The sequence below is a fragment of the Labrus bergylta genome, chromosome 21, assembly GCF_963930695.1.
Source record: "Labrus bergylta chromosome 21, fLabBer1.1, whole genome shotgun sequence".
Lineage (NCBI taxonomy): Eukaryota > Metazoa > Chordata > Actinopteri > Labriformes > Labridae > Labrus > Labrus bergylta.
Window position 1 is genome coordinate 17393114 of NC_089215.1, and position 23101 is coordinate 17416214.

Genomic DNA, 23101 nt, shown 5'->3' on the forward strand with positions numbered 1-23101 from the left:
GTGATATTTTCACCTCAACAGACCTGGCAGCTAGGGTTAAAGGACCCTTTTCTTTTCTTTATTCAATTATTACAGAGAGAGAGAGAGCGAGAGAGAGAGAGCTAAAGGAGAGAGAGCAAGAGGGATGGAGGAGAAAGGAAAACGGGGAGAAAAAAGAAAGGTGGATGGATAGATAGATAGCTAGATACAGAGAAAGAGGGAGAGAGTGTGCAGCGGTGTGGCAGAGGCAGGCAGAATTAAAGAGGCTTTTTTGTGGCGTTTAATATCCATTCATTGGCTGGACTGCTGACACAGTGAGAGCACTGCACTCAGGATTTATAGCCACTTCTAATGGGCATGCCCAGAACCAAAGCACTGCAGTCAGCACATTCTCCCCTCTTCACACACACACACACACACACACACACACACACACACAGGCATCCACACAGACAGCCCACTGAAAACACACACACACACACACACACACACACACCTGCATGGGTAGCTGTGCTGTAGATGTCAGAGCACACGTATCAGTGAAATCACTGGATGTGGTAACGTATAGATGTGGTCATGAGACGTGCGATTGTGTGTTAAAAAACAAGAGTGCATTCCCACTCATATACACACACACGCACGCACGCACACACACACACACACACACACATACACACACACACACACACAGACTGACCTGCCCAACTGGGGGTCTCCATGTACAGCCGACTGGTCGCAGAGAAGGGACCTTTGTGCTGCCCTGTTAGAAAATCAGAGAACAGAGAGAGAATAATGTTATCACGCAACAGAGACAGAGTTCATATCAAACGCAGGATGTGACACATACGAGACACACAACTGATTCACATGTTGAAAATATACGCAGCCGATGATTCCTCTACATACGGACCAAAATTCAACTAGTGTGCAAGTGTTAATTTAATGCTGGTATGTAAGAATTGATTTGAGCCAGACTAGGGGTGTAACTACTGTATACACACAACTCGTATGATACAATACCTTAGTATCAGGACACTGGAATCACCAGTTAATCAAAAAAACATTATGATTTTCTAATTCTTATGAGGATACAGAAGCCCTAAGTGGACATACATAAATACATTTTGTTTAACCCTGTTTTGTTTTTTCAAGATCTCAACTTATTTCTCTTGTTATCTCAGGTTAACAAGGTTGGTTTTCCCGTCGTTTTGAGTTCATTTTGGTCGTCTCCGGAGAAATGATTCATCGAAGATCATCACGTGACTGGTGAATGATCGTCATGTCGGTGCTTAAACTGTTTCCTTCTCTTTTTTGCTCGGAATATGTTCTTTATCCATAGGCTGTGAATATTAATGGATGAAGCCTGAGTGACATCAGCCATGTGTTACGGGAGGGGGCTGTGGAGGCTCATCAGCAGCAGCCGCCATGCTTGGATTCCTGTCTCAGCCTAACTTTCAGTCAACCTAAAGACAGGCTGAGAGCCGAACCGTTACATCGCGCCCACCTGTCAATCATGTCAGCTACACTCCTAACTATGGATATCACGTATCGTTTTTTTAAAAAAAAATTTTTTTTTTAAGTCCCCCTCCCCGTACAGTGTTTGCCCATGATGAATATAACTAATCAGACCAATATTGTATTTGTACCAGGCTGTAACATGTTAATTTATGCTGTTAAAAACAGCTTTTTTGCCTGTGGTGTGTATGTGACTTCCGGTGTTCCTGCAACCAGCCTCAAGCTTCTGAATTGGCTTCATTTTTCGAGACCGGAGGTTGACGCTTGTCTATTCCACTCATTTGTTGGCACAGTGAATATGTTCAATTGCACATAGCAACAGATACAACAACAAAAAACTGTCATTAAAGGCTTGACCCTGTTGCTTCCTGCCTCCTGGAAGCTGAATGTTCTCCGACAGAGCAGAAGTTATTCATGTAGTTTGGATGAAGACATTTCAGACTCTCTTACATATATTAAAGGTGTGGCCTGAGGTAATCACTGAAAGACTACACTGTGTTATTAAGAGGAAATAACAAATGATTCACTGACCAACATGGCAGGCACAGTCAACTGATAGAGATTGACACTGATGTAATACAGTTTATCTGGTGTTACGTTAACATCTGGTGCATCTGCTGCACGGTCATTAGATAAATCTACACACACACACACACACACACACAGTCACACAGCCGTATTCCCAGGACACAGCGGAAAGAAAAGAAAGATGGAGAAATGAAAAACGACTTTTTGAGAAGCGCTCCTGTAGCTGAACAGCAGCTGTGACAGCGGCGCTCGCTGGTGTTGGTGGGACGATCGGCTCAGAGGGTGACAGGCTGGGCGGGGGGGCACCTCTCGCCGCTCGCTGCTGTATTATGGTAATTAGTGGTGCGTAATGGTGGAGCGAGGGCCTATTCTGATTAAAAATGCATGTGGCGAGCACAGGATGGAGGGAGACTGTGTGTATGTGAGGATCTCTTAAATGGTTGGCATTAATCTGATCTATAGCTTTAATCCCTATAGTGGCTGGGATGTGTGTGTGTGTGAGTGTGTGTGTGTGTGTTTGTATAAGCGTCTACATGAGAGAGAGAGAGTGAGGCTCAAAGAGTTTGAAAAGACTGGAGTTTAAGCGCTCATGTATGTTATGTTTGTTTGTAAAATGTGTGTGTGTGTTCGCGCCTGAGTGACGTCACCCATCTGTTACTGCAGGGGGCTTTGGAGTCCCATCGGCAGCGGTCGACATGCTGAAAATCCTTTTTTAACCTAACGACATACTGAGAGCTCTTGACCAGAAGCTACACCACGGCCGCCAGCCAAGCAGGTCAGCTACACGCCTCATTGTGAGTCATGCTTATCCTTCATAAAAAATCAAAGCTGTGGTGCGTATGTGACTTCCGGTGCTTCTGCAGGCAGCCTCAAGCGGACACACGAGGAACTGTCAGGATTTTTGCGCTTCCGAGTTCCGCATCGGCTTCATTTTTCAACACTGGAGGACCGCCGGCCGCTTGGTCTGACCTCAAATCAAAGCTGAAACATGCGCAGAAGAAATGAGAAAAAGATGAAGAGGAAGGAGAGGAAAAAACAAAATAAAACAAAAGGAAATGTAAACGACAAGGGTGAAAAGTTAAATGAAACATGAAACAAAAGGTCAAAGTGGAGAAAAATTAGCCAAGAAACGTTTATAGAAACACAACAGAGAGGGAGATAGAACTCGAAAAGACATAAGGATGAAAACTACAGAGTAAAAAAAGTTTCAGATATGAGCACAGAGAAGAAGAGAAAGATGAACTAGGTGCAGATGGGAAACAGACAACAGAGAGCAGCGTGTGGAACAGCAATTTATCCTCTTACAATAATGATAGAGTTCATTCAGCAAACAATAACAAACAGATAATTAGCTGTCAGCAGAATGTTTAATATACTTTTCATCTTCTCCCCGACGCAGAGCAATCGCAGACATATGAACACATAATTTAACCAATATAGACTAAATGTCCGCAGCAGATGCATTCATCCTCCTTAATGCAAGAACACACACAAACACAGACATAATGCGGCTGCTGAGGAGGGGAGACGCTTTTACTGCCTCGCATTCATTCTCTAACAAATTCTCTCAATTGGACTTCTCACATTTACACAATTTTGTACGACAACAAAAAAACATGCAAACACAAAATGTGCTGCACATCAAGAGTCAGTCATGAAAAGAGAGCGAGGGATTAAGAGGGGAGGAGCTACAAGTACCAGTCATTTCAGGTTGAACCTACAACCTCACTGTTCTTGTGACTGTTGCCTGAAATTTGCATACAGACAATAAACATGTATGTATTGCGTTGGGTGTTAATAATAGAGAGTAATGGATTTGTAATAATCATTAATCATAATACAGACTGCACAAATTGTCCATTACGCATGCATTTGAGAATATAAGGATTCCAGCATAGAAAATAAGTAAAGAAATGTTTACAGCGTATACCTTTAGTTTATGTTGATGACACACCTGGATCTTAAAGGGGAATGAGACTTGAGCAACTTAATCCAACCTCTTTGTACCCTGCTCTGACTTTAGCGCCCAGACTGAGCGCCGAAAAACTAACACGACTAAGTCAGACCCGCTCCAAATCACCATGCACCTCAAATTTTAGTCAACAAGTTTTCGACAACGCTTTTAAGAAGCCTCCAAATAGGGCCCTAAATATTTGAAGTCACTTCTGACTTTTTCTATATCACACAAAACCATGATAAAAAAAAAAATGTTGCAGTCATTCTGAGTGCAACATTTCCCATTGTGCAGAAAATAAAATATAAAGAATTGTCTGCATATTTTACTTAAAGGTTCATTATTAACCGTCGGGTGACGTGCCTGGTATGTCAATGAAAAATATTTCACTGTTTGTGAAGGGCTGTAAGTAGCTCTCAAAAGAGAAACAACATACTGCGTGTTATTGTGCAAAATTGCAGTATTTATATTGACCAGGCACAGTTTAAATAAATGTAGGAAGGTGTGTTTGCATGCTCATGATGGTTTGTGTGCATACCAATGTAAAGAATAACAACTGACAGATCTTTAAAGACGTTAAGGCCGAGGCTGCAGGGGCAGGGGAAGCAACAACAGGTCCAGCATGTCTGTAATTAAAAGCACCGCCTCACCTGTTATTGTTATTGCTGTTGCTGTTGATGTTATTGCTGTTGTTGTTGCTGTTGCCTCTAATGAAGAGTATGGGGGGGGTTTAAAAAAAGGGAGCAGTTGAGTTTGGAAACAAGGAGTCATTTTTCTAATCATCATGACCACAGGAAATGATGTCATGTATAACTGGCAGGAGGGAAGTGATGTCAGGACCCACCAGCTTTTACAATATCGCTGCATGTCTGATCAAGTAATAGTTTTGCAGCATTTAATCAGCCAGAAGAAAGGGGTTATTTCAAATGGGGTGTGTGTGTGTGTGTGTGTGTGTGTCAAGGCTGAGCTCCTCGACTAGGGGCCCTTGGCAGGTGACTGGGCCTGATTCCATTAAGCAGCCAGTAATTTGGCCCACGCTTAATCAAATCAACTTTAATACCTCCAATCAAATTACAGCAGCCTCCTGTGTCCCATCACACTGAGCCAGAGAAGACTAGGTGGTTAGAGAGATGGAAGAAAGAAAAGAAGGACGAAAGGAGGGAGACAGAAAACTAAGACTCAAGCAGAAGACCTCAAAAATGGTATGTTTCGGAGAAAAGAAGTACCACGGTCAGGGTTTGATGAAGCGCAAACAGAAGCAGCAGGGGGAGATTGAAACAACGGAAGGAGAGATAGGAATGGAGAGTTGCAGAGATTTACAAACAAGAGTCGACAAACAAGGGGTTAAAAGGCAAACCAAGTAGGGCCTCGACTGATATGAGATTTTTGGGGCCGATATCAATATTGGGGAGAAATCTGATAGCGATATATCGCCGATGTCTTTCTTAGATCTATGTTTTATCTTTAGAGATTGATATAGATACACGTTTTCTGCGTTCATCCTTCAAATACAGTTATCAAAAACTTGTGACAAAGATATACAATGAATACAAGATGGTCACTCAACTCTAAAGTAACTGAACATGTACGTCCATCACCGCTTGATACTTGTTGTAATCCATATAGCTGTTTGTAATCCATATATACATACAGCACACTGCTGGTAAAAGAGAACTGCTAGTGTATGATTGTCAAATGAAATTATCTTTGACTGTTGAATAAATCTAGTAATATTGGAACATATCTGCAATAAAATTAGTCGGTAACAATAGTACGATATGGAACACTACCATACACTTTATTGTCCCCTTGGGGAAATTTGTCTTGGACTCGAAGTGCTGCCAAACATAGTCACTTAATAAGCTAATATCGGCCGATATTATCGGCTGGTCGATTTATCGGCTGGTCGATTTATCAGTCGGGGTCTAGGTTAAGAAATAAAGGAACAAGGTGAGAAAAAAAAAAACACTTGTGGACTTGTTTGTTAATGTGTGTGAGAGTGTGTGACAAATAGAGAATGAGGAATAGAGTAAGGGAGAGAAAGCGACGGGAACACCAAAGAGAAAATTGATTCTGCTTTTCAGCAACAAGAAGTAAAAATAATCACCTCCTCTACCCAGAGCCATTTATACTGAGTGTGTTTGTATATCAGATGGGTTATTAAAAATTAAACTGGCCCTTACAAAGACGCGTAAATGATCATTTCCAGTATGACAGATATCATTGGTGTCTGTATTTACCAATGACTGCGATGCTGCAGAGACCATATACATTGGTAATGAGGTGAATTGATATAATGCTGTTATATGAGCGTATAAAAGACAATATCAGTATAAACACTCATTCCACAGAGATGGGAAACTTGTTGGTGGAATCTGAGCAAATATTAACAGATGAGACATCTCATCAAAGAAGACACAAATTTGGCTCTTTGGCTATGATTGTTATGTCTCAGCATGCAATTGGACCATAGCCTGTAAGTATAAATGGACGAAGCCTGAGTGATGTCACCCATATGTTACTGCAGGGGGGCTTTAGAGCTCCATCGATGACGGTCGCAATGCTGGAAATACTGTCTCAACCTAAGTTTCAGTCAACCTAACAACAGGCTGAGAGCTGGACCAGAGGTGGGGTTTAAGCCTCTTGACACACTGTTACACAGCATCCCACCTGTCAGTCAGGATTTTGCACTTCTGCATCAGCCGGAGGATGCCGCTTGATTTGGACAGCATTTTTATCAATCAATAAATCAATCACTATTTGTATAGTTCAAATTCATAACAAGTGTTATCTCGAGATGCTTTACAAAAGAGCATAGGAGATGATATGCAGGAAGGATTTCTCCTTTGCATTCTTCAAGTTCCTGTTGTCCACACTTCCTTGCCGTTGAGGTGGAGGTCAGAGCAATCAGGCCGTGCAATCATCCCATCCTGATAAAAAAAGAGCTGTAGACTATTTGAGGAAATGTTTATGCAGTTAATTCAATGCAGTTGTTTGTTTATTTTGCCAACTTGTCAAATACAACAGCTTGAGAAGAAGTCACAGTTTAAAGTACTAACAAAAAGAAATGCGGTTCTGGGTCTTTTTGTTTCCCGCCTTAAAACATTTGTATGCATCTGAATACATGTGATGGGTAAAGGAAAAGAAGTGATTTTATATTTTTCTGTGAAATTATTATTATTTTTTTTTTTAACTGGCACCTTTTCCTCTTTGACGTCCCAATTCTCTTACCCACTCTTTTATCTAAATCCCAGAATCCCATATTTCCCCCCTCAAATTGAACCTGACAAACCCTGCCTTTTCCTACTTCCATCCAACCAATTATTTGCAGCAGTTCTCCCAGCAAGTGTTTGTGAACCCCAGCCCTGCAAACTCTCCTGGTAGAGTAAGATGAATCGTTGCAGGGCCTAGATGTTTTTTCAGCACATTTACAAAACCACACGTAACAGAAGTAAATGAGAACTCCCAAATGCCAGCACACAGTGGAGATAGGCAGTTAAACACACAGTCGCTGAGGAATAACAGTAAGTGCAGCCACAGGACTATCAATGGCAGTAACAGGAAGATGAAGGTGTGTGGGGGGTGGGGGGGGCAAAGAGGGGAAAAGGATTGAAGGGAGGCCTAAGGGTACAATGGTTAAAATCAGGAACATGGAAAACAAGGTATTATGCAGATGATTAAGATACAGGAATGTATATTGATGAAAAAAAGATCCAACAAAAAAAGAAGGAAAGTATGAAAATCAGGATAGGAAGGAGATACAGTTAAGAGTGTGTGCATTATGTATATAGAAATAGAAAGCCCAATAAAACAGAGAAAAAGTGGAGGGAGATTGCTCATAGTAAAGACGTAAAAATGAAAAACGACCAACTGTAAGGCCTCCAAAATAAGAGACAGCGCAGAAAAAAGACAACACTCCTACAAGCGCACACTGACACAAACGACAAAACCATGCATAAATAATCACAAAGGGCCCAATGCGTTTCTTCCAATTTGTGTTGATTTTAGAGAAAATGCGAGAAGCTGTAAAAGGTGCCAATGATGTAAAGCTACATCATAAAGAATCCATCATGTCATACCTAAAATCATTCCCTCTCTGGGATGACGGAACAACATCGTTTGATGGGTTTTTTTTTTTTTTAGGGATTGATAGCAGTTCTGTAGCTGAGTACTGTTTGGATTGTGGTTAGGATGGAAAAAATGTTGTGAAAGTTCTTGATGGGTTAGTAGTTGGGGGCGGGGGGGGGGGGGGGGTGGCGGTAGGGGAGACTTGAAGCCTGGCTTTAACGGTAATGATGAGAAGCGAGCTGGGGGGATGTCAGCTGTTAATGCGTGGAACCCAGCTTCCTCACCAGCAGTAATCCCGTAGATTTCATCTTGTTTAATTGGGTGCTTCTTGGCTAGGAGTAATGGGCCTTTTTATTTTCTGATGTGTACACTCTGCTGGGTGATGCAGGCTACTGATGAGAATTCCCTTTTTTCTTCTTTTTTTTTTTTTCTTCAAGAACACTTTGCAGACACCATGATGCTTCTGTGTACTTTTTGGATAATTCTGCATAACATCATCGTTCCTTGATTGCATTTCATTTGCCAGAAGATGTCAACAACAGAACCTGACTGGATTCCTCCAATTTTCCGGCGGTACTCATCCCACTATGGTGTAAATGACTATTCTTGCTGATCTAGGTATATCCATGTGGTTAAGCAGATGGCAAATGAGGCTCAACTGCAGGGCCACGATGAGGGATCAGGGGCATGTCCCTTACTTAAGTGACAATTGATGACACAAGGTCCTGGAGAACCTTGGGGTGTCATTGTACTTCTCCACAGAGAGGGCATTAAAGGTGAGTGAGTTAAGCATTCCACCCAGCTGGCAATGTCAGGCTGTTTTTATTCACTCTTAGTGCCTGTACCGATGAAAAGAAATTCAGTAAAAAAGGAGAAAAAAGAAATCTCCTGTAATCCTGAGCCAATTTAGACCAATCCATGTCATCTGTAACTTCTCCATTCAGAGAAACTGCTCAAGCTGTTAAGCCTGTGGGAAGTCAACTGAACAGGACTGGTCAACAAACACCAGATGGGGGTAAAGGTAACTCCACCATATGTTGAAGGGTACCACAAAACCTTAACTAAAGTGTTCCCTTAAAGAGGCTAACAGGTATCTTAAAAAAACCTAAACAATCACTTCCCTATGTGCTGGAACAAAATGGAAAAGATACCTCATAAGCCTGTATATAACTTATCTAAGAATGCATATGCACCATTTGTTAAGGATTTCCATACAAGTGTGGTGGATACTGAATGCAGAGACCCTGATCTCTGACAGTATTTTGATGTTTTGGTTGACCGGGCGTATTTTTGGCAGGGAATGGATGAGTTTCCTCCAGCTAATGACAGCTTGCAGGTGAGTTTGGGAGTGGATACAAGTCAGCGATTGGACGCCATTCAAACAGGCGAATCTTAGAGGTGTAGACCTAGCGGCGAAGATTAGAAAATGTAATCATTGTGAGGCGAAATGCCATGTGAATAAAAATAATTCCAAAACGAGGGGAAGCCTGCTGTCTGTTGGACAGGCAAGTGCCAAACACCAGTAGTTACACTGGCTAGCTTGCTAAGTTGTCAGCTTATCAATTAAGACACATGTTATATCCTCAAGTAGCTTGAAGTGTAGGTACTGTACAAGCTGTAAACCTATGCCAACCCTGTAGTGGGCGTCTGCTTCTGGTGGCGATGAGCCCAGGTGGAGGGGTCCAATTTGAACATTGGAACTGACTCTACTTTTAAGATGCATTATATGTATTTTCTTACATTAATCAGGTTTTTACTGATGTTTTTAAAAGAATTTGAGCACCCCTAGAAGCATTTCATAATTGGCTTATAAGAGGACTTATCATGTTCTTCTAAAAGGAAACTTAAAAGGTAATGTGTCCCAAAAAAAATGGTGTCTTCAATTATAATCCTAGATGTTTTATATAAATGTGAAGGTAGAGCTATCGTCAGAAGTTAAAATATCTGGAGCCCTAAAACATTTGATCAACTGAGAAACCTTCTTTTAGGACAGGGAAAAGATTCTGTTTAGAATCGAGTATCTCTTTTTAGACATCTCTTCCTGTGGCTGATTTTCACAGTCCCACATAACTCCATCTTTATGGTTGACTGTCCTTACTTTTTGAAGACCCACAGTATGCAGAATGGCTTTTTCAATTCTTGCCCTCGTTTATTGTGCCAGGTCCACATAAAAGCTTGATTGTAGCTATATACTGCAGTATGCTTGGCTGTGTGTTATGGCCACTGATCTTTATGTCTCTCTGCACGGGAGGAAGAAGACCCCAACCTCAGCAAAACATCAGCTACATATGCATTTGTGCTTGTGGGGGGTGTGTGTGTGTGTGTGTGTGTGTGTGCGTGCATAATGGAACTCTATGCCACTACCACCACCACCATCACCAGTCCATCTGCATACATTCTCCCGGGGGATGCATACAATAGGAACACTTAAATGAGGCATGCATAAATGGATGAAGCCCCTCTCGCGTCATACACACGCCCTGGTGTGCTTTTCCTGGGTTGCATGTGTTTTATTCTACCTTGTACATGCCTGGTGTTGGCAGTTTGGTAATTGAAAGTGAAATGGAGGAAAAATAAAGAAAGAGGGGGTGGGGTACGTGAAGATGGAGCAGGATGAGGAGGGAGGGTGAAGTTGTAGGCGTCAGACACAATTAACCCCTGGAATAATTCAGGGATCACATGTGCTGTAAACACCTGAAATGGAAAGAGAGAAGGCAATGAACAGGCAGGGCGGGGGGGGGGGGGTGAAAGGGGGATGACAAAAGTGTGTAATGTGATAATGTAATGAGTCCCACTGAGGTTATGTGCAACAAAGCATGGGCTGCATTTTTCTCTTGAAGATGTGTGTGCATGTGTGTATGTGTGTGTGTGTGTGTACATAACTGTTGGTCTCTTTTGAATCTGACTTCATTTCTCACTGTAAACATTTGAATTCCTCGGTGTACGATGGACAAGCGGTAAGCTGCCATCTCTGGGAGGCTGAACTCTATTTCACGGGTTAGTGCTACAGCAACAATGACAGCATCTAGCCTCTTGGCTTCATGAAGCGCAGCGCCGCTTGCTCTCCATCTCACTAATACTGTTTGTCCATTTTCTGTTCCGTCTCAGCAGTGCTATCTCCGCCAATGCGACCCGCTCCTGGTCACGAGAAACAACAACCCGGGCTAGATTTTCTGGTAATTACTACCGAAGCACCACTGGTCAATATGACGGAAGGCTGCATGGACACATGAGAAACATGCATGTCGGGTAACAGCAGGAAAAAAGAAAATGCTAGAGCTTGGTTTGTTCATGATAAACACATCACTTCTATGTGCCAGCCTTCATGTGAAGGACAGGAGCCGGTTTGAGAGCCGTTTACCACATTTTCCCCTTTTCTTGTCTTATTCAATAAAGAACAGGATGAAGGTATGATCTTTTCTCCACACCACTCCACCCGCGGTACACCTAGTGCTCTGGGGTCTAACATAAATGTATACCAAACGCAATTTAAAATAGTATTATTCTGGGAATTATGCGTGTTAGGATCATTACAATGAATAATTTGGGTGAAACACATGCACATCTAACAGTCATAGTTCAAAACATTGCTGAATTCGACTGATTTAATAAAAAAAAAGTTACCAAATGAAGAGCTGTTTTGGAGTCAAAAAAAAGAGAGCTCTTTTTACTGGGCTCAGCCAAATGATCCGGATCACTAAAATGATAACCACTAGGGCTTGGCAATTAATCGAAAAGTAATCGAAACCGACATTCAGAACCTCTAATCGATGTAAACTTGCCCATGTCAATTATTTCAACTACTTTCAGGGCAGAGTCATGTGACGACACGTCCAATGTCCAACCCGCGGCATCGAAGAAATGTCCGTTGTTTGGACACATTTTGTCTTTAGGGAAAACGACACTGAACAAAAAGAATTCAAATGTAAACACTGGAAAAAACTGTTTGCAAGAAATGCAGGTTGTTAATTTTCTAGTGTTTTAGAGAAGTTCATTTCTACTTTAAAACTGAAATGTGTCATTTTCATTGGGGCAAAGTAATACGCGCCATCTGTCATTGCTTTTTTTCCAAGATGCATTTTCACCCACAGTGCCAATGTTGTGTAAGTGGAAAATGTGTTTCTGCTATGCTGTTTTTTTTATGTTTTATAGACACATCACTAGAACATTGCTTTCTTTAAACAATTAAAAAAACAGGATTGTGCCATCGACCAACAAAAACCTGGTGTTAAGTCATCACTGTGTTATTTGGTGTAACATTGAGATAGTTAGATGTGCCTTTGGCTAGTACACAATGCACTTACAATGAGCTAGTAACAGGGATACGCAGCAGTGCTCCTATTACTCTGTTAAATATTGGTACATTTGTTCATATGAAGTCCAATGCCGCTGATACAGGCCCACCTGGCTTTTAAAGGAAATTGAGGTGGCACAGCAATTGGTTTGACTCATTTTCCGTCCACAGCAGAGCTTTTATTAAAAGAATAAACTCAACCCTGTTGCGCCCAGATTATGTGGCTTGTGGCAATAGGGCCCATAATGTTAGTAACCCCCAATACACTCCTGTCTCTGATGAACGCCATTCTTGGATAAAACAAAAACTATATAAGCCTTGATACAGATTGTGATTCAGTCGTGAAACTGACCTCTTCTTTCCTCCTATCATTCCACCAGTATCTTGTAGAAAAGTAGAAGCTTTGGAAGAAGATACTCGGTCCATAGAGGCAGACACACACAAACACCTTCATTGCCTTCCTGCACTCTACTTCCAGGAGTGCTAAAACTGCTGAGCTGAGAATAATCTAAGCTAGCATTTTCAGCTTGTGTCAGTGGCGGAGGGAAACAATGCAAGACTAATAGGCAGGTGGTAGAATAAGTGAATGTGTGCATGTGTTTGCCTGTGCGCGTGTGTGTTTGCGTGTGTGTTTGCGTGCAAGTAAGAATGCAGGCATCTTTGTGTGCTTGTTTATTTGCATGCACAACGGTCTTCCAGTGGTTGTTACCTTATTGCAAACTCAGGCTAATGCATTCAGTATACCTTGGATTAATGGGAGGTGGAGCTTCTGCTAACTCAGGCTAACGCACTAGCATATGGTTGGGCCATAAAGGGAGCTGGCTGTTCAGTGGATGTAAAGTACATAGAGACAAATCCCCAAAAGGAAAGCCCCCTGACAGCTCCCCGGATGTCCAAGCCCTACAGCCACTGTATCACTTTAACATCTGGATTAATCTTCCTCATCGTGATGGCTCCCTGTGTCTAATAAAGAGACACAGAGCCAGGAGAAAGGGAAGCTGTAGCCTGAGACTGGCTGTTCTCTACAGCGATAAGTCAGTATAAATATATATTTATAGTCATGAAAAAAATGGTTTATTAACAAAGAGTGTGCACTTGAGGAAGATGTTACTCATATTCAAAGTGCAACTGATGTTAGATTCTGTTTTTCTATGCTAATGTTGCTCAAAACAAGATTTTGTTTTTACGTTAGATTTTCAATTAATGCTGTTGCTTTATTTGTTTCATGATAAAGCCCCACATGAGTACGCTGTTCGTCTTTTCTAAATCTAAAGAGAGTTTAGCTGCGTTCAGCCAATTGAGGCGTTTAATAGTAAACGGTCTTCAATGTAGATGCATATATCATTGTTCAATATGCTGCCTGACACACAACACTATAAGAGCTTTACGTCCTAATTTGTTCCTGTGCTGATGTATGTCTAACACTAAATCATAAAAAAGTGGTCGGACTCTTTTATTTGACGATTTTGAAGTGCATTAAGCCTGGATTCTTTCTTACGGCAGGACTCTTGGGTCTTGTGTCCCCCTGATGTGTTTTGGTCGGAAAGAAAAGTGCTTGCTGTGCACTTGGGAGCGCTAGGATGAGGAGCTTGTGAGCGTAGAATAAAAGCACTGTACATATGTCTTGTCTATATGACAACAGTCTCTTATTCTTAAATTATATCTTAAAATATCTCTAATTAGATTGGGTTTTTTGTGTGCCTTCACTACAAGCATCAAACTTTGTCTGCATATGCTTAACATTAAGGACGGCCCTGCTATCACCGCTCTGATCAGACATGGAGCAAGGAGGATGTGGGTACACGACATGATCTGTCGGAGGCCGAGAAAGAGGTGGTTAAAAGAGGGGGAATCATGGATGCAGCCTGCTGTCTAAGCTAAAACTAGCAGCTGACAACTATGCTTTTGCCAAACATCGTATAGGAATCAGCAATCGAATATATTGTTATTACCGATCCGTCAGAGATTGGATTTTCTCAATCGGTGCATCTCTAAGCAAAAAATAACGTCGCCTAATGCTGAAGCATGAAAAGCAGCTCTCACTTAGTGGTTTCTCCTATGGATTAGCCCAGCAGCATTTGTCATCTCTATTTCCAATTGCCAGCAGCAGAGCCCAACACTTCTTCTTTTCATATTTTTTATTTGCTGTGTGTTGGTGGAGTGTGATGAGGACGCCGCCTTGTGGTTCATGAGAGTGTTCTCTTGGTTTGACCTGCGGGCCAGCATCGATCGATTTATGAGAAAATATAAAACCAAGGTAATGAACACTTAAGACCAGGACCAGCAACAGCTACATACAATGAATCAACTCTAAAAAAAAAAAAAAAAAGCCAACTCAATTTGGAGTTGTTCTTTGGGTACAAAAGTAGCCTTACATTACTGACCTTACATCACTTTCCCTTTCCTACTTCTTAGATCAAATATTGAATAGGATTTTTTTATTAGAGAGTGTATTTCACACTACAGTTTGTGTGTACATTATTAATACATACATATGGAGCATTATCATAACAGATGGAGCCTTGACAATTTAAAGCATCACCACAAACATAAACACAAGAATATTCCTCGTGTGAATCAAGTTGTTGTTTGCATGTGATGCATCAATGAATGGATGCTGTGATATGAATGAATGGATGTGTTGTCTGTGAGTGCAGGAGAGCAATAAAAAAACGAGAGACAACAGCAGTGGTTTGCTGTGTGTGTGTGTGTGTGTGTGTGTGTGTGTGTGTGTGTGTGTGTGTGTGTGTGTGTGTGTGTGTGTGTGTGCATTGTGGAGGGGGTGTTACAATGTGTGTGATGGACACAAAGCAATGGAGAACAAATAACCCATTAGGTGGTCATGCTTGACTCTCAGGGGCAGCACTGTGTGTGTGTGTGTGTGTGTGTGTGCGTGTGTGTGTGTGTGTGTGTGTGTGTGTGTGTGTGTGTGTGTGTGTGTGTGTGTGTGTGTGTCTTTGCATGTGCCGGTACGAGTCAGAGACAGAGAGGGGGCTCTGTCTGTGTGTGACATGATTGGTACGCATACAAAGCGCCTTTCTGCTAACGCTCGCAGAAAAGACACCGAATGGCGACACACGCTCACACACGTGCACACCTACACGCACACACACTTTCACACCACTCTTCCTCTCACTCGTCCCTCTGTCGACGCTTTATTGATTCTTAATGACACCAGAGTCAGTGTCATGGATCTGCTGTGACCACTCTGCTGGCCCTGTTTCATTATGTGGAAGGAGAAAGGGAACATAGAAAAAGAATCGGTGTGGGGCACTGTGTTGGTGTGTATGTCGGTGTGTGTGTGCGTGTGTGTGTGTGTGTGTGTGTGTGTGTGTGTGTGTCTGGTTTGCCTCAGGACACACTGAAACCCCTATATAAGCTCCCTAATTGTCAAATCTCAGCATCCGAACTAATAACAGTAAAAATTAAAAGTAATTTAGGACGGCATTTCCGCCTCAAACTATGAACCACTCTGCGGCATTTTGTGGGTGAAAAATCTGTTTACCGCTCAGTGATGACTGAATTCATCTCTCGTCTCCAAACAGAGAGCCCTCGCTGCTAAATTGTTCACACATCAGCAGACTTTTAGCTAAATGATGAATGTAATTTTGGTTTATCATAATTACTTCCTCCACTCTGGCCAAATGAGCAACAGGGTAGGTTTGTCGGCTCAACCCGGCACACAGACTCATTTACGGAGAGCATTTTGAATGCTGCCATACAATAAATCCACTCCTCAGACGTGCTGCTGTAAATACTGCAGGGAGAGATGGATGTATGTGGGAAGCATTTGGCTTTTATTCTAAAAGGGTTTAGGTACGGTCAGCAGTCAAGCTTTAGTCAAATGTTGCATAAAAATGCTCTTAAAAGGCAACAAGAGATGTTTATTGTGTATGGAGATAAATGAAGCATATGGGTGCTTGGATGTGACGTAATCAACACTTCAGATATTCTCTAACACCTTTTATCCCCAGCTTTTAGGGTTGAGTCATTTACCTGAAAATCGTGTTTTACCGAGTACAGATCTGATACAAGTGTCATTAAAATATGAATACAAACGCAAATAAACAATATATACCAAAACATGTAGTACTCCATACAATAATTATGACAGAAAGTTTGGCTCACTGCTCTTCCTGGTATTCTGTCAAACCTGGTATTAACCATTAATGTCTGACATTTTGTTGCCTTCAATTTTTGTTTTACAAACACAACACATCTCTTCTCAGTAGAGCCGGACCGATAAATGTCTCAGCCGATAATAATAATAATAATAACTGTATAAAAAGAGATAACAGCAAAAAAAGGTAAGAGCAGTAAAAGAAATATATTATAAAAATAATAGTAATAATAATATAAAGTATATATACATATAAAATAAAAATAGACGAGGTAAGAAAGATATAATTATTATTTTTTTTATTCTGAAATAACTATAACGATAATAGAAATAACTATGTTTATTCAATTTAAGTTTATTATTTATTTTAGGTTTTATTTATAATCTTTAATTTCAAAATGTTTTTTTTTTTTCCAATACATTGAGCGCACTTGTTATTCTGGCCAATAAAGGCCAGTGTTTCCCATTAATTAACTAGACTGTGGAGGCCCGCCATAGTCTAATCTGTTGCGCCATAGTCTAATTTGCCCCGCTAGCAACAGGGAATTATTATCAACTAGGCTATAAGAACATTTAAAGTTTTTATTTTTATTTTTTTTAGAACATTTAAAGTACAGTTTATCCCGTTAAATGTGATGTGTGGCTGCAGTAGCCTACACCGGAATGTGTGATTGTTTGTCCGTTCCCTAAAACGGTCCGTACCTTGTTTACCTCCTGCAGAGTGTTACAACTTACAGCCGTTTGGAGCTTTTCAATTGCTGCTCAGGTTTCGGAGGTTTTAAACACAATCAATCAAAGACGTTTGATCACCCTGTCAGACAAAGCAGCATAACTAGTTGTAAACCTAACTATCGAGATTCAAGTTGAATATTCTTTTAGAACCTGCAAAACAAATTAAAGAGCAGAACAAATCCATTTCGCCTAAAGATGCTGTGCAGCTCTGCTGCTCTGCTGCTCACCTGTTGTCTTGAAAAACTGCACTTAAAGTTTACTTTTAAGTCTAAACATTTGATCAGACCTTTTTTCAAGAGTTTCTTTTCCTCATTATGTCAAAAACGTGCAGATAAAGGTGGGTCCGCGGACCGCACTGGAGAGGGAGAGAGAGAGAGCTAAACGGACGAGCGAGAGTCCGGGAACGTGCCATTGCGCATGTAAGTGGACGGACAAGAAACAAAAAGTTAAATTGATCATTGCTCTACAGTTTATATGTTAACCTGTGAACTACATGGCAAACTGCAGTTTCTGTTAACAGACTGATGGCATCCAAACTGCTCAATGTGCGCTGAGCAGTTGTCTGTCTCTGCGTCTGCACGTCTCCCTCCCTGCTTATTAAAAAGTATATAAACTGGTCATAAACCACTTCTGAATGTTTTGATTTTGAAATGTTCTTAAATCGTTTGAGCTGCTGTTAATACTCTAAATATTTATACTGAACATTACACAGGGGTGCAAAATCGTCAGGGATGAAAAAGGTGACATGGATCCAAACCTCCTAGGGGGGGTCCGGGGGCATGCTCCAAATTGATAAAGCTTCAGTGAAACATGAAAAACCTGTGCTCCCAACCTTCAGTCCCTTTTTATAAATGGGATGAATTTAAGTTTATTTTCCCTCTCTTATTACATGTGTTGACCAGCTGTCACTTTAATGTTGCCTGAGATAATAATGAACCAGAAAGCTGGATGAAGTTACCTTCACGCTAGCACGCATTAGCCTACTCTCAATAACTTTACCTATGTCTACCAAACAGTAAATATGATCAGACAGGATGTTTAACAGAAAGGCCGGCTTGCTAACCAGACTTCCAATCTTTCCACGGTGTTTTCACGGAAAAATAACATTATGTAAATTAGCCATGTGCTGCACATTGACTCATTGAATCAGGTTTCATGCTTCTTGCGGTCGGCGCGGCGATATTGTGCAACCGCGACCAGCGAGAGGAGGGTCCGCGGAGGGTCTGAGCGCCCAGGTGCGCACCTCCAAGATTTTGTAACAACGCGGACGGGTCTCAACGTTTGCAGGGACCGTGCTCGCCGGCCGCAAGAAACATGACAGCTCGAGTCATACACCCCCCCCCCCCTAAATATTTTTATTGCAGATCTCAATGAATCACACAAATGACCTATTTGGGATCCAAAACGACGAATTTCGCCAAAAGGTGACAAGTTTGCACCCCTGATTACAAGCAAATTGTATGACGTCATCAAATAGAAACATGTTGTGGAGAAATTATCCAAATGTGGACAAGAGGCTGGAGAGGAGTGATAATCATAACTGAAAGAGGAGTAGGAACAGTATGCCTGCTTAAGGGTCTCACTGGGTCAAGCCTGAAGCCATTTAACTTCCATGGGCATTGGATTTTATGTTTTGACAATTTGTGCACTAGAAGAGCACAAAATTGTTAGAAGAGAAAAAAGTTTTTCATACATTTAACCTCTAAATTTAAAAAAAAAAAATGATGCATCTAACTTTAAAATGTACAAATGTTTCTCCCGGGGCTACATGCCCCGGACCCCCCTAGAGGGTTCGGTTTCCCCCACCATAGTCTCATAAAATCCTGTGGGAAACACTAAAGGCCTTTGTTCAACTTTAAGAAACCTTTTTGAAAAGTGTTTTACCATTTGAGGGATCAATGCAATAAAAGTGTGTTTATATCTATCCGTCTGCCTATATATTCGTAAAGACTGAAGATAGATCTATGAAAGATGTTGGCTGATATATCGATATCAGAACTTTTTTCCTCCCTAAAACTGGGATTGCCATCGTCTCCTGAAAAAGCCCATACTGGGCGGGCCCTAGTTCTTAGTCACAGCTATAGAAATCATTAATACATCAATGGTGGCAGTGAATATCTCTGGACGCATAACAGCACAATTTGCCAGGAAGGGTTACTGTTCTGGAGTGATGTGAATTAGATTGGTATGACAAAGTTTGTTTGAGTCATGGTAAATAAAACAGAAGAAGAACGGTCGTAAACAGAAGTACACAACAGTACACACACAACATTTGAAAAGGTATCTTAGCATTTCTTATACATTTCTTGGTGTCAGAAAAACTCTGGTTGACTCAATGCATGTGACTCTTCCCACAGTTTGTGTTTTTATATAAAATGGCGATCTAATTAAACAAGTGGGGAAAGTATTCTGGGATGGGAGGTGCACTGACAGAGCACAGAAAGACGTCTACCTTTAATGTCATTGACTCTGTACAGTAAATAGATCCAGACATCAAGACACAAATCCCATGAGGCATGCTAATTAATGAATCCTTGTGTTGTGATCACACTACTGATGTTTGTCTCGTTTCTTGTTAATTTTTTCTCCTTCTGTTTTGAGGTTTTTCATTAAAATCGTTATCATACTCCCTGCAGACTCTGAATGGCTGTTCAAGCATGAACACTGAAGACAGGAGTCAGCAGTTTATCATTCACTAGCTGTTATATGTTTTCACATGTGATCAAAGAGACTTTTATAACTTAATCCTGACCTTGCAAATAATACAAATACATTTTCATTTCATCCCATCAAATGAGTATGCTACATCTGGAAGAGGAATACAGGAAGCATCGTAAGATGACATCTGAGGTACATCCACCAAAAGTAGAATATCAACCCATAAAATGCTGATCATTTTGTATACGCTGAGGACTGTAATGTTTACATCACCAACACCCAACAAATGAGAAATGATGCTCTAAAACTGCTTCATTTCACAAGTCATGTCCAGATGTTGTATCTCTGATACTCCCTTCCTTTATCACTCTAATCTCAGAGCCTGCTGACTTTTGTATCATCAATATATCATCTTTATGATCAGTAGAAATACCATATCGGACAGTTGTTATGGTAACATAATGAGTGCCTATCTGCTGAACTGGCTGACATCTGTCAGTGCATGGATGGTAAACCAAGACCCAACGCTCAACCTGCACAGGACTGAACTTGTGTTCCGCCAGGTTTACTTAGACCTGGAACTGAAAACACTATGGTGAAACAAACTCAGATAATTAGAATGCTTTAAAGATACAATATGTAGATTCCGCTGCCAGGGGGGCTATCAATCAATCAATATCAAAAGATGACGTTGAGGCCAGCGGGGAATCATGGGAGTTCTCTCTGCTACCCACCTGACCTGGTATTCAACCTTCTCATGTCAATTCAAACAAAGCATTTCTCCATTCACTACTCTGAACACGCAGTCTGTACATCATCGAAAACAGAGACCCCTACCAACTTTGGATCAAATCTAACACTTGCTTATATATGGCTTTAAGCTAATTAGGTTTAGCTGTCTTAAACAAAAGCCTCCACCAAATGAATTTATTAATGCGATTTGAAAGTCGTGCTCATTCCACAAACAGTAAAGATGCCTCAAAAACTTCAACTTTTTTGTTGAAGCTGTTCACGCTTCAGATTTTGAAAAAGGTTGGTGGTTAATTAAGGAAGGAAGGAAGCAGCCAATCTATTTTTAAAAAAGCACACAGGTTTGATGTTCTATAATCTTTTTTCTACCGTCAGAAAAAGTCTCTTTCATTTTAAATCTCCGTTCAGTGACGGTTCTGCTGGTCTTTGCACAAAAAGTTTGAAACAATGACTAATCAAACATCTGAGTAGTGATGTGGTTCATGAGGATATTTCACTGATTTGTGACTTTGGGAAGCATCATTATCAACTGGAACAATTGGAAACGTGTTTTCCACTTACCATTGGAAAGCTTGAGTAAACACAACTACTATCATATTCTACAAAGCCAGAGAGAAGAAGACCTATTAAAACGTCTCGGCCTGTTTTCTGCATCCATCAGCAGTAAAGCAGACAGTCAAATAAGATCAGAAACTGCAGTGAGAAGGCTGTTCGTCTGTGTTTTTAAGAGTAACTCTGTTAGTCTAGGAAGCAATTCAATCTGCACTGGCAACACTGAGGCGGCAACAAAAAAACCTGCATTTATCGTCTTCTGGAGAGAAGTGGCAGAGGCTAAATAAAACATTTGTACTACTTGAAAACACTTATAAAAATAGATGGGTACATATGCAGACTGCCTAAAGGCTGCGAGTGTAACCAGTGTTTTATGATTTTTCTAAAATGTAGTTCTCCGTTGAATGTCATGTCGGCTTTAGTATGCTTTCCTGCATTAAAGTCTGCAGCCAGAGAAGTCCCTGGGGCAGTGTGAGGCTGGAAAATCCTTTTTTTCCCCCTCCACAACCAAGCTGATTGTTTTGGTTACTGAGAGCAAAATATGGACGAATATTCACATGAGTGGATGGAAAAAAAAAACTGTGAAGTCATGGAGGCATCACAGACAGAAAGCGTGCAAATCAATAGTGAATGCAGGTTTTAAATAAGAAAAATATTAACATAAAGATGATTCAGAATACACTCTGACACAATTTAAATCTCAAATTCGAATGGAAACAATGATTTGAAAGGATCTTTTAGTCACCCATAAGACCCTTCTCTCCATACGGGCTGTGAAGAGCTTTACGTTTGAGTACAGGTGAGGTCCAGGTCTATACTCTCATGTATGTATGTTACTCCAGAGGGTTGTTGCGAGAGCCCTACTTTGGACTGTTTCTTAATAATATGAATATCATAAAATGTATTTATGTAGCCAATCTCGCTCGTGCTGGATTTCGGACTCTTACCTCCAGCTCCTGCAATGTGTGTGTGTGATCCTTGACTTCTTTTGAATGCTGTTCTGTAGACTGTACTTTGAAGTGTCCTGTAATTGTAAATTTGTATTATTCATATGTTAGTACCTGCCTTATGGTACGGCTCCACTGGTTCAAACGATGGATAGCGTCTCAACGCTTTCTATTAAATTTCCATGGAGAGCAGGAGAGGCAGTCGCACAATGCATTTACGGGATCTTTGCGGCACATTTCGAGAAGGTCTCCGGTGCGCTCGCTGGACTATTCTATGCAAATGAGTCCAGCAACCGCCCCGGACTAGCCGCGCGTCTATCCAATCAGGTGCATTCTTTGAGGCTACTTCACTTATTTCGTAACCTACAGCAAAAAGGAGGGAACACAAAATAAAATAATATACCAACCTCCATAAACGCCGATCAAGCAGCGAGTTGAGTGCGATCCTTCGCCTCCTCACCTGAAGCAGTTGAGCCGTACCGTTAGGACTACGGATTAAATTTAGCTTTGGTGCTAATTCCGGCATACTACCATGGATGCTATTTGCTGATGTGTTCAGTGATCAATGAGCACGGTCCATCAGTAACTAATGTCTTCACTCAATGTGAACTAGCAAAAATGTAAAACGTATGGAAGTATGGAAAACATGATTCTTGTCTTGCGTTTACACATGTAGAAAAAAAGGGTTCTGCTTTTTTTTTTCTATCACTTAAGATGGAATAACAAAAACATGTGTATTTAAAGGGGGGCATACAAAACCACTGTCAGGAAAAGACATGTTAATGTGTGGGCGAACTACACAGAAATATGACCTCACTAGTTCATACTGACTCCTAAGAAAGACACACACACACACACAGCCATACTCTCAGAAACACACACACACACACACACACACACACACACACACACACACACACACACACACCTTGGCTGGATAGTATTGCTTGCCCATTGTAAATAAAACATAAAGTCCTTGTTTCCCAGGAGAAGCCTACATTAGT

General features: G+C 41.1%; 1 protein-coding gene across 3 annotated transcripts in view; it reads right to left on the reverse strand.

Annotated features, from left to right (window-relative positions):
- The window catches only part of LOC109988579 (RNA binding protein fox-1 homolog 3), a 542301-nt gene that overhangs the window by 283917 nt on the left and 235283 nt on the right, over window positions 1–23101 (reverse strand). For all 3 annotated transcript variants that reach the window (XM_065949245.1, XM_065949247.1, XM_065949244.1), the window contains exon 4: window positions 677–739. In XM_065949245.1, the coding sequence (XP_065805317.1) occupies window positions 677–698 (22 nt within the window). In that variant the 5' untranslated portion in view covers window positions 699–739. The remainder of the gene's footprint in view (window positions 1–676; window positions 740–23101) is intronic.